This window comes from Myotis yumanensis, unplaced genomic scaffold (genome assembly GCF_028538775.1).
Source record: "Myotis yumanensis isolate MYYU_CA2020_CCGP unplaced genomic scaffold, mMyoYum1.0.hap1 SCAF_8, whole genome shotgun sequence".
Classification (NCBI taxonomy): domain Eukaryota; kingdom Metazoa; phylum Chordata; class Mammalia; order Chiroptera; family Vespertilionidae; genus Myotis; species Myotis yumanensis.
Window position 1 is genome coordinate 9,807,018 of NW_027223759.1, and position 14,485 is coordinate 9,821,502.

Genomic DNA, 14,485 nt, shown 5'->3' on the forward strand with positions numbered 1-14,485 from the left:
TAGGAAAACAGTGAAATTAGTCCTTAGAAAACACAGTTCAGACAATCAGTGATCCAGGAGCTCAGCCTTTCAGGAGATGGGGGTAGTGGTGGGGAGAACCAGAGAGGTAAGGAAAGGTTCAGAGCAAAGTTGGAACCTGAGCTAGGCCTTGAAGGAGGGGTAGAGACCGCCAAGGGAAGAGCATGTCAGATGAGAAACAGTGAGTTGGACAGTGTGTTGGACAGTGAGGCTACCGGTGTGGCTGCCGTGACGTGTAGGTGGATGACTGGGGAATTGTGGTGGGCGGGGCAGGGTAAAGTCAGGTTGTCAGAGCCAAGCCCAGGAATGTAGGCTGATTCCATTGGGAGTGTGTGTGTGTGTGTGTGTGTGTGTGTGTGTGTGTGGCGGGGGGAGGGGGGTTTCTTTGAGGATATTTAACCAGAAATGATCAAAAGGGTATTTTAAAAGTATACCGGAGAGAGATATTCTGGGCTTTTAAAGTAAAGCTGTAGTCTGTGTATCGCATTCTACCTAACCATTAAAATAGAGGCTGTGTGTATGTGTGTGTTACACTTTTTATTCTTACTGAATTAGATTACATCTCTTTCTATCCCAAATTAAACAGGGGAGTTTAAACAACTTAGACCTTTGTTTTCAAAAATGGATGCTGAGATTCCGAGTGGTTGAGATTTTAGAACAGGGCACCCAACTCTCGTTGACATCTGGGAGCACTTTACTATGTGGCTGAACTTCATGCAAGAAGATAATGAACCAAATGAGGAGCAAAGACCTGCTGGTGGCATGTTGTAATTTTGGGGAATGATTTAAATAGAAATGCTTCTACTCATCTCATACCAACAGTAATTAGTGGATTGAATGACTAATCACCAGATGTAGGTAAGCAAATGGTGACTTATTTTTAGACTGGAAGCATGAAGTTATTTGAGAGTTGTTGAGGCACATGTTCATAAATCCTGCATTATGACATAAAAGTAACCACTGGAGCAAACATATTTTAATAAAATGTAAATATCTACATATTCTTCTGTATCTGAGTTACTTTTATGTAATACTAGAGGCCTGGTTCCTGAAATCGTGCGTGGGCAGGGTCCCTAGGCCTAGCCTGCGATCAGGGCCATCTTCCGTGGGTTCGCCAGTCCCCAGTCCCGCCCCGCCGACGACACCCACCCCGGTTCCCCGTGGTTTCCTGTTCGCCATCCAGCGATCAGAGCCTCCAGGATGGGGGGAGGGACCGAGAGGTGGTCAATGCACCTCATAGCGACTAGTCGATTGGCCGTTCTGGTCATTACGCCATTATGGTCACTGGCCTTTTATTGTATAGGATATGCTTAATAATGTTACACTTCTCAAGCTGGGCATTACAGTCACTTTTTTTTGTGGTGTGCTAAAAATAAAGAGCAGTGGTTTGGGCCAAAGGGCCTCTTTTTTGTGTGTGTACTACAGTATATAACATGTAAATTATAAACATTTAAAGAAAGCATTTAGGCCCAACCTACAAAAAATAGCATCCCAAATATTTATTTGCAAGTGAGTTTGTAACTTAGAACATGTTTTCCTATAGAAACAGTGAAGTAAATACTGTATTTGTTCCTGGACTAATCTACAAATGTTATGTGATTTGTGATGTTCATATAATGTGCATTTGCAATGGAAAAAAAAAAGGAAGCAATACTTTTGCAATGCTTTATAATTTAAAAAGAGGAGAAGCCCTTGGTACTAAGTACTTTTTCATAGGTGCTGGTACTTACAGAAAAGCAGGTTTTAAGGGACAAGGATGAAGAGTCGGATGGAAGTTGTGGAGCTCTGGCTTGCAGAGGGGAAGGGGTAGTTAGTGGGAAACAGCCGATCCAGCCACACTGGAGCCGGAGGCAACAAGAAAAAACATGCATCCTATGCGTACGTGGATCAAAATAGCTTCTCATATTTGGAATCAATAGGAAGAAGTTCATAAAAGCCTAACAGTTTGGAAAAACACCTATAAGTAAAACCCCGTGTTGCCAATCTACTCACACACCATTGTCAACCCTCATAAACCCGCCTGCCCCGCCCAGGCAGGGCTGGAGGTGGGAAGGGGGGGAACCCCTGCAGCCACTGGGGGAAACCCCTGACTGTTCCCTTTGCACAGACCATAAAACACGCAGGAGTAGCTCGTTTTTATTTAAAATGTTGCTACTGTACTTTGTTCACCATCGATTTTTTTACATCAATTTTTAATTTAATTTTAAAATATTGCATTAAGATGATTTTTATTTGACTTGATTCCGAGGTGTGTGTGTGTGTGTGTGTGTGTGTGTGTGTGTGTGTGTGTCCTCTGCCTTACCCCAACCCAGGCACTGGTGGGAAGCAGGGAGGAAGCCCCCGGTTAAACTTTCCCCCCTCTTCTTTCTTCCCTCCCTTCCTTCTCCCTCGCTCTCCCTCTTGCTCCTCCTCCCCTCCCCCTTCCTATCTTTTAATTATTTTTTTAAATGGACTTTTCTTTCTCTGGGTCTCCAGCTCCCTCACTTTCCCTGGCTGCTATTGAAGGCCCTTCCAGGGCAGGGGGCTCCTGGGGGCTGGGGGCTGGGGCAGGCAAAGGAGTTCTGAGGGGAAGAGGCCTCATCGATTTGCACAGATTTTAAAATGCTTAATTTTTAAAAAGCTGGTTAAACCCTTTAAGTTTTAGAGAGTTGGGGCCACGTCTGGTTTGACCAGCCCTCGCGACTGCTAGGCTTCAGTATGCGATAAAGGCAGGTGCAGGAGTAAACGCCTGAAGTAACCGGGTGGGGATAAGAAAAAAGACTTTTGTAAAAGGACGCGTGTAACTTTGAGAGTTTGCCTGAGGTGGAGTCACCTTGGCTGTGAGTGGCAAAGCACACAGAAAACTGAAGTGATGGGTGGTGTAGTCAGTAGTTAGAGCATCGGCCCCACATACTGAAGGGTCAAGGGTTCGATTTCTGGTCAAGGGCATGTTCCTGGGTTGCAGGTTCAATCCTACTTGCGGGAGGCAACTGATTGATATGTCTCTCTCACATCAGTGTTTCTCTCCTCCCCTCCCCCCCACTCCCTTCCACTCTCTCTAGAGATAGAAAGAGTATCCTCAGGTGAGGATTAGCAACAACTGAGGTGAATTGTGGTGGGAGGAGAGATTTGGGGTTTGGAGGAGTCTTCTCTTAAGGAAAAAGAAGGTTGGAGGGAAGAAAAGTGGATTTGTCCAGTTCTCCATCCTGGCCACCGAGTGGTGCTGTTGGCACAAGGCTGGCTGCTTTCTGGACTTGGGCTAGAAGGCGCCAGGCACCCTGGGATGGAGATGGGGAGAGGGAGCCACAGAGGGTCCTCCATACAGTTTGTGAGTATCAGAAATTTACAAGTCAGGTTTTTGTAAGTTTTGCTTATTTGTATTTATGTACCCACAATATATGGATATTTTAAAGCACAGTAACAAACAGTACTAAAACTCTACTGCGCCGAGTCCTGTGGAATGCGCTACTCTTCAGCATGACAAAGGATGGGTTTCCACAAGCTGTCCCCTTGGCTAGACAGAGCAAGAAACTTCAGGGCAATGTTAAAGAGAGTTCTGGGAGCATTTGATGTAGTTCATAGAAATGTGCAATGACAACTTGTACACAGGGGTCATTATTCTTTAGTCAGCAGCCTGATCACTTCTACAGTAAACTGACTGTCCCGAGTGCACCTTGACTGGGGGGCTGGTAGGAGGAGAGGCATGGAGTGGGCATGCACCTCAGCTTCTGTTCTCAGGGATGCGTGTTTCCTGTCGGAAAGAAGGCTCTTCCACAGGGTTTAGGATCCCATTCTGAGTACCAAGAAACAGAAAGCCTGTGTGCTGAGTTGATGGACCCACTGTGTGTCGGGGAAAAGGGTACTCACTGTGTGGTGAAGAGCATAGATCCTAAAATCAATACCAGTGCGTTTAAACTCTGACACTTGCCCTCTAAGAAACTTTGGACACTCCCCAGTTTCCTCATCTACAATTGGGGTGGTCAATATCTATGTCGCGGAATTTAAATGAGATGATGTGTATGAAGTGCTTGCTTAGAACAGACCAAAGGAAATGGTAGCCATAGGAGGTGGAACTGCCTCGTAAAGGAAGGGAGGGCCACGAACAGGCGTGGAAACTCTCCCGTGTGACTTGTTGTCTCAAGAAGGAAGGCGAAGTAGGTTTAAAGTGTGGACTTTGCAGCTGCTCTGCCTTGGCTCAAATCCTGGTTTCACCACTTCTTTCTTGTGTGGCCCTGGGCAAATTATTTAATACGTCTGACGGCAGAATTGTCGTGAGTAAATTACAAGTAAGCCATGTCTTTGCCTTATTATTAGTCGCTTTTTCCCCTACCGATAGCCAGGAGGCTTTGACTAAATATGTAGCGAGTTGCCTCACCATGGGACCTGACTATATTTACAAATCTATTCTTTATTAAAAGAACATTAAATCACTCTTTTAAAAACCATGATGTTATGTCGAAAGTGGAAGATTAAATATAAAATTGGCGTCCTCTATATCCGTGGGCCACCAATCCTCAGTTCAAGTCATTTCTGGAATTTTCCGTCAATGCCTTGACTCCAGAAATGAAGACAAGCAATCATACAAATGCAAAAAATAAAAAAAACCACAACAGAAGACATCTGGTCTGCAGAAGCACAGTTTTAGTTTATCCTGAAAATAGGGAGTCTCCCACTTTCCCTGCACCTACAGATTCCTGAAGATTCCTATATAGTTTTAGACAAAGGGTCCTTTTTAGGCACAGTGCTCAGTCTAATTGCGTTGTTTCACAAGCTAAACCATTGTGTCACAGGAACACCTTGCAATTAGATTTCTTTACCTGCCTGTGAAATGTCTCTTTTAACCTGTCATTACTTCCCAGTAGTTTCAGAGGGTGGACCTACACATATGGAATCGCTCAGCACGCTGGAGCGTTCCATCTGTAGCTCACAGTTTTGATCCACAACAGGTTTAACTACTCTTTCCAAGTGAAGGCCAGGATGTGGGGAGAGCCCGAAAGGGAGATGGAATCTAGTGTTACAGCCAGGAGCACGGAACTTCAGGCTAGAAAACTGGAACTGGGGCATTTGGCATTTCTGAGCAGAAATTTCCAAGGGCTGTAGGCCTGTTCTTACCTCAGTAAGAGCTTGTGAAATTTGGAAACATGGCCATCTTGCTCCACATATTTTTTTCTCCTTAACTTGTTAGTTTTGAACCCTCGTCTTTCCCGAAGGCAGTGGAAATAGAAGGTAGCACTGGAACCTATACCACCAACTTCCTCGTGAAAACGAAGTGCAAGCACACAAACAGCACACTGACCCGCAGTAACAGTGGGATGGGAAGAAGGACCACAGATGCGTGTAGTTACAGAGGAGACCCGGACACCACGTGCTTGCAGTTCTGCTTACAGTCAGCAGACAGCACTGTCCGCCTGTAAACGTTTCGGGGGAAACAAGAGTTGAAAGTACTCCAGGAAGAAGAGAGACAGGATTGAAGAATCATACTCTGTAGCTGTTATTTGGACCGAAGATGATGTCACGTGAGTTTTGATGAATGAACAGAGTCACTTCACTATTACTGGTTCACCTTAAATAGAATAACTAATTTCAATCTAGTCCTAATGAGAAATGAGACCAAACAGAGATTTTTTTTTTTTTTTTTTTTTTTGCCTTTTGTGCAAATTCAATGACCAGTGTCTCCTCGTTAAATGAAATTTGGAAAATTCAGTAGTCTTTACAGGTATTTTTTACTGTTTGCTAGATTAGTAACCTTGGGAAGGTTACATCGGTTCTCTGAGACTCGGGACCCTCATGATTAAGTGGGGATAATAATGTTGCCTACTCGCCGTCATGGGCTGGAGGATCAGCAGGAGGCTGACGCAGAGCAAGCTGTTATTGTTGTTACTACTACTACTGAGATAGGCCGAGCCTCTCCTAAACAGATGGGAATGCTCTTCAGTTAGTTTTTTTTAAGCCTCTCCTGGATAAGTTTAAAGTTTCTCTTCAGAGATCTGCTCCGCACCTGCTCCAGGAGATACCCGCCAATGGGGGGAGCCTGGAAAGCAAAGAGCTCCCTCTGCGCCTGCGTGAAGAGCCCCGCCCTATATAAGCCTGACCCCAGCGGCAGTTTGGGGGAGCCATGCTGTTGTTAGTCTATGCTCCCCTGGTGCATCAGGCTCACTCCCTTTCTTCTTTCTCTCTACCTTTTGGATTTGTTTTGCCTCCTCTCCTGATTTCTACCTAGAGAGGGGGCAAGACTCCCTTTGGTGGTCAAACTACTATTGTACTTTTATCTAAAGACACACACACACACACACACACACATTAGAAGTAGGCAGAAATGAATATAAATAAATAATCAAAAGAGATAAATAAATAATCAAAATGTATGGATTTCACGTGAATGTGTTTTTAAGAATATTGTTTTTGCCCAGCCAGTGTGGCTCCAGTGGTTGAGTATTGACCCAGGAACCAAGAGGTCTAGGTTCGATTTCTGGTCAGGTCACATGCCCAGGGTTTTGGACTCAGGCCCTGGTGGAGGCATGTGCAGGAGGCAGCAAATCAATGAACTTTCTCTCTACTCCTCTCCCTTCTCTCTCTAAAAATCAATAAAAACGTATTTTTAAAAAATAATTTTTTTTCTACTTTCTTATTTAGAAAATTCTTAAATACACAAAAGTGAACCTCCATTAAACCACCATCTAGCTTAAACATTCATCAACATTTTTACTAATTTTGTTATTTTTATTCCCACCATTATTTTTCTGGAATATTTTAAAACAAGGAAATTATATCATTCTGCCTATAAATATTTAGTATGCATTTTTAACTGTAGGATTGTCTTAAAACATAATTACCATGCAAAATTAAAAATGATTCTTAAGATCATCTAATACCATATTTAATTTTTCATATTTGTCTCTGGGGCATGGGGGAAATGGGGAAATGTTGGTCAAAGATATGTATATATAAATTCAGATTTGCAGGATGAATAAATTCTGGAGATATTCAGCAGGGTGACTATAGTTAGCAATACTGTATTGCATACTTGAAATTTGCTAAAATAACTGCTCCTAATTGTTCTCGCAAACAAAAAATTAACTATGTGCAGGGACAGATATGTTAATTAGCTTGATTGTGGTAAACATTTTACAATGAACACATATGTCAGAACATAATCTTGTATACCTTAAATACTATATACAATTTTGTTTGTCCATGATGCCTCCATAAAGCTGGTTGGGGAGAGAGATGTTTTACAGTTGATTTGTTCTAATTAGGATTCAAACAAGGTCTACATATTGCATCTGTTGAAGCTCTTAAGATTTCTGAATTATCTTCTTTTTTTATGCCATTGATTTGTTAGATAAAGCAGGTTGTTCATCTTTGTTCATGTTTGCTTCCTTGTAGTGTTATTTAACTTCTCTGTCCTCTGTATTTCTTGTAATTTGGTATGAGATCTAGACACTTGATTAGGTTCAGACTAAATTTTTTTTCTTTAGTCAAAACTACATCAGCCCTGGCGGGTGGCTCAGTTTGGAGCACCACCCTGTGCACCCAAAGGTGGTAGGTTCGATTCCCACCAGGGCACATACCTAGGCTATGGGTTTCATCCCCAGTCAGGGCACTTACAGGAGGCAACCAATCGATGTTTGTCTCTCACATCAATGCCCCCCCTTCTCTCTCCCCACCTCTAAAATCAATAAAAACATATCCTGCCCAGCTGGTGTGACTCAGTGGTTGAGCACCAACCTATCAACCAGGAGGTCACAGTTTGATTCCAGGTCAGGGCACTTGCCTGGGTTGCAGGTTCTATCCCCAGTGTGGGGTGTGCAAGAGACAGCCAATCAATGATTCTCTCTCATCATTGATGTTTCTACATCTCTCTCCTCCTCTTCTTCCTCTCTGAAATCAATAAAAATATACTTTTTTAAAAAAAGAAGTCACTTAATTGACTTTAGACAAAGCATGAATTATTTTATTTTTGAAAAATTTGAAGGATCTTTCACAATTTCTCAGTAGCCCATTTTAGTATCAAAACAGAGCATTTTACACCTTTAAAAAAAAATCAGGCTATGCTATTTCAGCAACTTGTGACTTAGGTGACTCACCCCCTGGGCTAATTCATATGCTAACCATTTAAAAATTAGAAAAGTTATGATCATTAGAGGGTGATCATGAAAAACTGTCTCAAACCTTGTCTGGGATAAAACTTTTGTATGATAACATTGACAATCTCCTTTTTAGGAAGAAATCATCATTTCTGACAAACTATAATCTAATTGTGATAAATTCTAAAGGAATTATGAAATATTCTGAGAAATTAGCTTTTCTCACTCTGTGTTGGTTGTCAATCAAAAGTTAAATAGTCTTTAACCAAATACTATTTTATCTTTTTGTATTAATATAAGTCAGTGGTTCTCAACCTTCCTAATGCTGCGACCCTTTAATACAGTTCCTCATGTTGTGGTGACCCCCAATTTCATTGTTACAAGTTGAACATAATTAAAGCATAGTGATTAATCACAAAAAATATGTAATTATATATGTGTTTTCCGATGGTCTTAGGCAACCCCTGTGAAAGGGTCATTCGACCTCCAAAAGGGTCGCGACCCACAGGTTGAGAACCTCTGATCTAAGCAGTCACCTAAAAAAAACAAAAACAAAAAACTACATGTCTCTAATTTGAGTGACTCTTTGAATTGGCCTGTTCTAGGTATTTTCTCTTGTGGCAATATTAAAATATTAAAGTAAAACTTTAATACATGCTCATAATCAAATCATCTGAAAAGTTTTTTAAACCATTGTGAGGCTCATTATGTCAAATATACATAAATAAGCCTCATTTTTTCCTTTAATGATGATGATTGTGTGTGTGTGTGTCCTACATTCTGTCTCACCCAGGTTAGTACATTATCGTGGCAATAACCAACCTTAGGAGTCTAGGAAAGTAAAAAGTTCTGTTCAAAGGCTACAAACTAGCTTAAGCTAGATCCTTGATGTGGCATCCTATTAATATCGTAAACATTAATTACATTGATGTGAAAGGAAGGGGGGGAGAGGGAAGGACAGAGGAAAAGAAGGAGATATTTTATGCCAACTCCTCTCTCTCTGCCAATGGGCAACAGTATCTGTATCGTAAGAACAACCCAGGGACTCACCAGATAGTTTTTGAATGAGTGAATGAGTGAATGAATGAATGAATGAATGACTACCCCTCTGGGAGTACCAGATGCACTATTGCTTGAAGGTGAAGAGATGGAGTAAGCATCTTCAGCTTTTTTCCTGTTTTATGATTCTGTGGTTTCTTTGACTTTTAAGAACTGGTTAGGCTGCAAATATATTTTAAAGCCTGAAAAGCAAAATGCTCTCAGAGAACAGGCAGGGGGAAAACACATCTCAACGCACCCACTTGAATCATTCGTATCATGATTGTTTACACGGACAAGCACCGTCAGTGCATAAAGACCACGTATACCCCCAGAGCTAACTTGGGGCTGGAATCTCTGACTGTAACGGGCCAAGTTTCCTTGCACCCAATAGCAGCCGACCTGCTTCCAGGGGTGCACACGGGAGAGCCGGCAGCGGCGGTTCCAATGGATGCTTTCTCCTGCCGATGAGGAAAAAACTGCTGAAGTCATGAGGCCGCCCCAGCAGAGCCCTCATGTGAGTCATATGAAAGCTCCAGCGCTGCTGACCTCTGGCGAAAAGGCAGTGACCGAGGACAGGAGAGGCCGAGAAGGAGAGGCTCCAGCGCGAGCTTTCTCCTGGAGCCTGGAAGACTATGGGCCAGGAGCTGTGTGCAAAGACTCTCCGGCCGGGCTGCAGCTGCCATCGCTGCTGGGAGGGAGGCGATGCTCGCAGCTGTCAGAGGAGAGCGCCCGAGAGGACCGAGGCTGCCATCCAGGTACTTGTCTGCCAGCAGCAGCAGCAGCATCTTTCTCTGCTGACAAACCCAGGAGAGCAGAGACCGACCCCCTTCTCCGTGGCAGGCAGGGTCTGATTGTTCTGCGGTAGGTCTCAACCAATAAAAAGGAATTTCTATTAAAGTCACAGGGAATTTATGGCCGTTGTTATCAAATTTGGAGATTTGCTTGTAAACCAAAAGGGAAAAAATAACCCGAGGCTTTGGGCCGCCTGAAACTCAGTGGGCTTGAGGTTGAGAGAGGAGTTGTTATTCTCTTGAAACCTCTCCAGGACTGAAGAGCAGGGCTGACCTCCGCGTACAAAGCAAGCTGCAGTATTGCGATGCTGTGGGCTTAAATGTTCAGTAATCAGCTCGTGGTGGTTAGCAATGCCACAGTAGAAAATTATCCCCCTACAGGGATAAGTGAAGGGGACATGGGGGGAAAACAAGTGTGAGGTAAACAGAGATACATTGGAAACCATCCATCAAAGAAATTTAGGTTAGCCAAGTTTTCAAGGACATATTTTTAGGTGAAGAAAGAATGTAGTGTTTCAACAATGGATATTCTTAAATTTTGTGTGTGTGTGTGTGTGTGTGTGTGTGTTTAAGTGATCTGACCTTCAGGAAAGGTGCCTTATGAGGGTACAGAAGCTTAGGAAATATTTGAAAAGTGAAAATCAGGCAAAAAAAAAAAAAAAATGAAAGCATTGTTTATGCCAGCCACTAGGTCTTGACATTGCATACATTTTATTCCTGCACTTTCCTTTTTTTCTCTAGCTAACAGACCTCAAAGAAGCATCACGTTCCATGACTTCATTTCACCCCAGGGGACGTCAGGCTGCCCATGCCCGGAAGTGCAAGAGCAAAAGGCCACGCAGTAACAGTGAGTCTTTTCAGGAAGAGGATCTGAGGCAGGGCTTTCAGTGGGTGAGTGAGCAGCTGATGCTGATCAAGAGGGTTTCATGTGTGCTTGTCTAGCGAGGCTGGCCCCACCTCCAGGGCAATTACTGAGCTGACCTTCCAAGTACATTCCAGCAAATTCCTGGGGGGGGGGGGGGGAGGGAGTCAACACTAAAAAAAAAGTGCTCTTTCTTTCTTTCCCACCTCTCACCCCTACCTGTTCCCTTTAAGCCCACGAAGAGCCTCCTCCCTTTTGGGGCAGCCTCATCCTACTTGAACTTGGAGAAGCTGGGTGAAGGTTCCTATGCTACGGTTTACAAGGGGATTAGCAGGTGAGTGACCCATAGCTGGAGAGACTTTAGAGATGAGGATCCCTCCCCTTGGTTTGACATTGTAAAGCCAGGTGACACATTGCAGAAGTTCAGGACCCGTGCAAGACACCATGGCCAACAGGGAAAGACATGATGACTTAAACAACCTTGCAAGAAAAGCAAATTTCTCCTGCCCCAATTAAAACCAGCCCACTATAATGTTTGTCAGCGTTCCTTCTCTTGATTTCAATGCAAAGTAGACTTGCTCTCCCCCTAAAATACAGTGGAAGTTTGCAATGGCAACCTTGAGTTTGCTCCTTCATTCTTCCACTTGCCTTCAGAGGAGAAACTGAAGTTCGTTTCTACAAAGCATGGTATATGCAAAAAGTGATTAATCCTGCGTTTTCTACACTCGTAAAATAAACAAAATGGCTGAAGAATAAAAATACTGCTAATCCAGAAGCCAAGTGCCCATTTGGCTAACAATAAACTTTGTCAAACATGTATGAAAGATCTGTGAACTCCACTGCTCTTTAGTAAAAAAAAAAAAAGATGGAGGTCTGATTTCTTTATGTCACTTCGATGTTGAAAAATAAAATGGCTTAACTGAGGTATGTGCCCTTGACTGGAATCAAAACAGAACCCTTCGGTCTGAAGGCTGACGCTCTATCTACTGAGCCAAACTGGCAAGGGAGATGTCCAATATTTTAAGAGACAAAAAGCAAGTTACAGAACAATATGTGCTCTATGATCTCATTTAGAAAAAAAATCACTCAAATGTACTTATTATACATGTATAAATTTGTATGTGCATAGTGAAGTCTTGAAAAAATACACAAGATATTCTTAAAAGTAGATACTTCTAGTGGTTGACACTGGGATGGGGAAAGAAAGATCACTAAAACTTTTCACTTTATTCCTCAGCACAAAGACATTCATTATATTTGTAATTTAAGAGCAAATTTTAAAATATCATAGAAATAGATGCCAAAAAGGCATGTGATAAAAGTTCAACATCAACTACTAGTTTTTAAAACTCTGAGCAAAATAGGAATGGGATGATACTTCCTCACTATGTTATAGAATATTTCACATCAACAGCCCACACACTTTTTGTTGTTGTTGTTGTTGTTAATTACTAGAGAGACAGCACCATTAAGTTAGAGATAGGCAAGAGTGCCCATTATCTTTTACTAGAGGCCCGGTGCACAAAATTCATGCACTAGTGGGGGGAGTGTCCCTCAGCCCAGCCTGCGCCCTCTCCAATATGGGAGCCCTCAGACATCCCTCTCACAATCCAGGACTGCTGGCTCCCAACCACTTGCCTGCCTGATTGCCCCTAACTGCTTCTGCCTGCTGGCCTGATCACCCCAACCACTCCCCTGCCAGCCTGATCGATGCCTAACTCCTCCCCTGCTGGCCTAGTCACCCTCAATTGCCCTCTCCTGCTAGCCTGGTCACCCCCAACTGTCCTCCCCTGGCAGCCTGGTTGCCCCTAACTGCCCTCCTCTGCCAGCCTCGTCCCCCCCAACTGCCCTACCCTGCTGGCCTGGTCACCCCTAACTGCCCTCCCCTGCTGGCCTGATCACCCACAACTACCCCCCCCATCTTGTGCGAGGGTGTGATGGTCAATTTGCATATTACCTCTTTATTATATAGTTAAAGATTACTGTTAATGTTCTAGCCAATGCAATGAGGAAAAGAAGAATGAATATCACTTTTTGGGGGCTTATAGACTTGTCTACCTAAAAACCCACAAAACTATCAAAATCAGTATGATAAACAGTAAGATCAGTTACAAAATAAAAATATCCTTATCAAAAGTTGTCTTTATGTATTAGCAATAACCATTTAAGAGAAAGTATAGTGGGAGAAATTACTCTCACAGTAGCAGTAACAAAAAGCATTTGCTTCAACAAATAGGCAGGATTTATATAAAGATTTATTAAGGAACATTAAACACTTGAAGAGCCATAAGGGCATTCATTTTTTTTTCATACGGGCACTCATTCAGTCTACTAATATTTTTTAAGCACTCACTGTGTGCCAGGCATTACTGTAGCCAATAAGGATTCCTCCAAGAAGGAGACAAAACCCCCTGCTCATATGGATTGTACTTTCTAGTCGCGGGGGAAGCGGGGGGGGGGGGGGGGGGGGGGGGGAGTGAGATAGACAATTATTAAACTTAGTAAAATACTGAGTTTGTCAGAGAGTGAAAAGTGCTTTGAAAAAGGATAAAACAGGGAAGAGGGGTAAGGGGTGGATTACTATTTTAAAAGAATGATGACAGGGGGCCGCACTGAGAAGGGAACACTCGAACAGACTCTGACACAGGGAGCTGGGAGCTGTGCACATGTGAGGTGGAAGAGCTTCAGGCAGAGGGAACGGCAGGTGAGAAATCCCTGAGGCCGGAGCAGGCCTGGTGCTGGGAGGGGAGAGTGGAAGCAGATGAAGACAGGGACAAGACACAGCTGCCGTAGGACAGGTGTATAGGGTCTTGAAGATCATTCCAGGGGCTGTTGTAAGGATATTTGGATTAGAACATCTAATAGTGCAAAGATGTTAATAATTCTCTAATTTAGAGTTTTACTGCATTGTAAATGTGTTCAAAAGCTACAATAATTAAAATAGTGTAGCACAAGTATAAGAAAAGACAGATCAAAGAAGTATGAGTTTTTAAAGTTCTGAATAGTCACAAATCCAAGTATTAGTAAGATCTCATATATAATCATGGTGGCACTTCAAATCAGCAAGGAAAAGAAGACAGTCCAATACATGGAGCTGGGACAATAGTTAGCAACTTGGAAATATAAATTCCCAGTGGGTTAAAGAGTTAAATAAAAAAAAAAAAAAATCCAGGAACTAGAAGAACAGATAAGAGAATTCTGTGTGTACATAACACTTAAGTCAGAACCCATAAGGGAAGATTGGAAGTGTCCATGGGGCCCCATCTGTCCAAGTATGTTCTACAAAGCCCCAATTTTGCGACACCTTAACAGAGGTTTTATTGAAAGAGTTACTGTGGTAAAATTGACACTGGGAACCCCGGAACAAACTAAAATGTGACCTTCATTGTAGGTGCTCTCAACATCTTTAAAATGTGCATGTATACCAGTACTATCTAAGAAAGGCTGAGAAAATTTTAAAGCATAAAGGATTTTCTAAACATATTTGACCAAAAAACTTTTTTGGAGGAGTGGTGAGAATTTCAAAGAGCTATGCTCTGAGTAAAACATTTTGTAGTGCCCCATGCCAGAGCAAACTGTGACCTTGAACCATAGCCTGGCCTCTGCCCATAGGCCCAGGCACTGAAGCAGGTTACACAGGTTGAGGGGGGTGGGAGGCGGGGAGGAGTATTTTAGAAAACGTTGAACATCATAAAGTTTTTAAATTT

At 42.8% G+C, this 14,485-nt stretch overlaps 1 protein-coding gene and 1 non-coding gene across 7 annotated transcripts in view; both read left to right on the forward strand.

Moving 5' to 3' along the window:
• The first annotated feature begins 9,556 nt into the window (after nt 1-9,556).
• The window catches only part of CDK15 (cyclin dependent kinase 15), a 73,461-nt gene continuing 68,532 nt past the window's right edge, over nt 9,557-14,485 (forward strand). For 3 of the 6 annotated variants that reach the window (XM_070421859.1, XM_070421860.1, XM_070421858.1), the window contains exons 1-3: nt 9,557-9,880; nt 10,658-10,807; nt 11,012-11,112. In XM_070421859.1, the coding sequence (XP_070277960.1) occupies nt 9,758-9,880; nt 10,658-10,807; nt 11,012-11,112 (374 nt within the window). In that variant the 5' untranslated portion in view covers nt 9,557-9,757. Of the gene's footprint in view, nt 9,881-9,906; nt 9,987-10,657; nt 10,808-11,011; nt 11,113-14,485 lie in introns of those variants that run through there. The other 3 variants (XM_070421863.1, XM_070421861.1, XM_070421862.1) reach the window with 3 other exon arrangements.
• LOC139015895 (small nucleolar RNA SNORA42/SNORA80 family) lies at nt 14,285-14,419 on the forward strand. The gene has a single exon (XR_011472543.1). It is a non-coding gene; the product is annotated as a small nucleolar RNA SNORA42/SNORA80 family (small nucleolar RNA).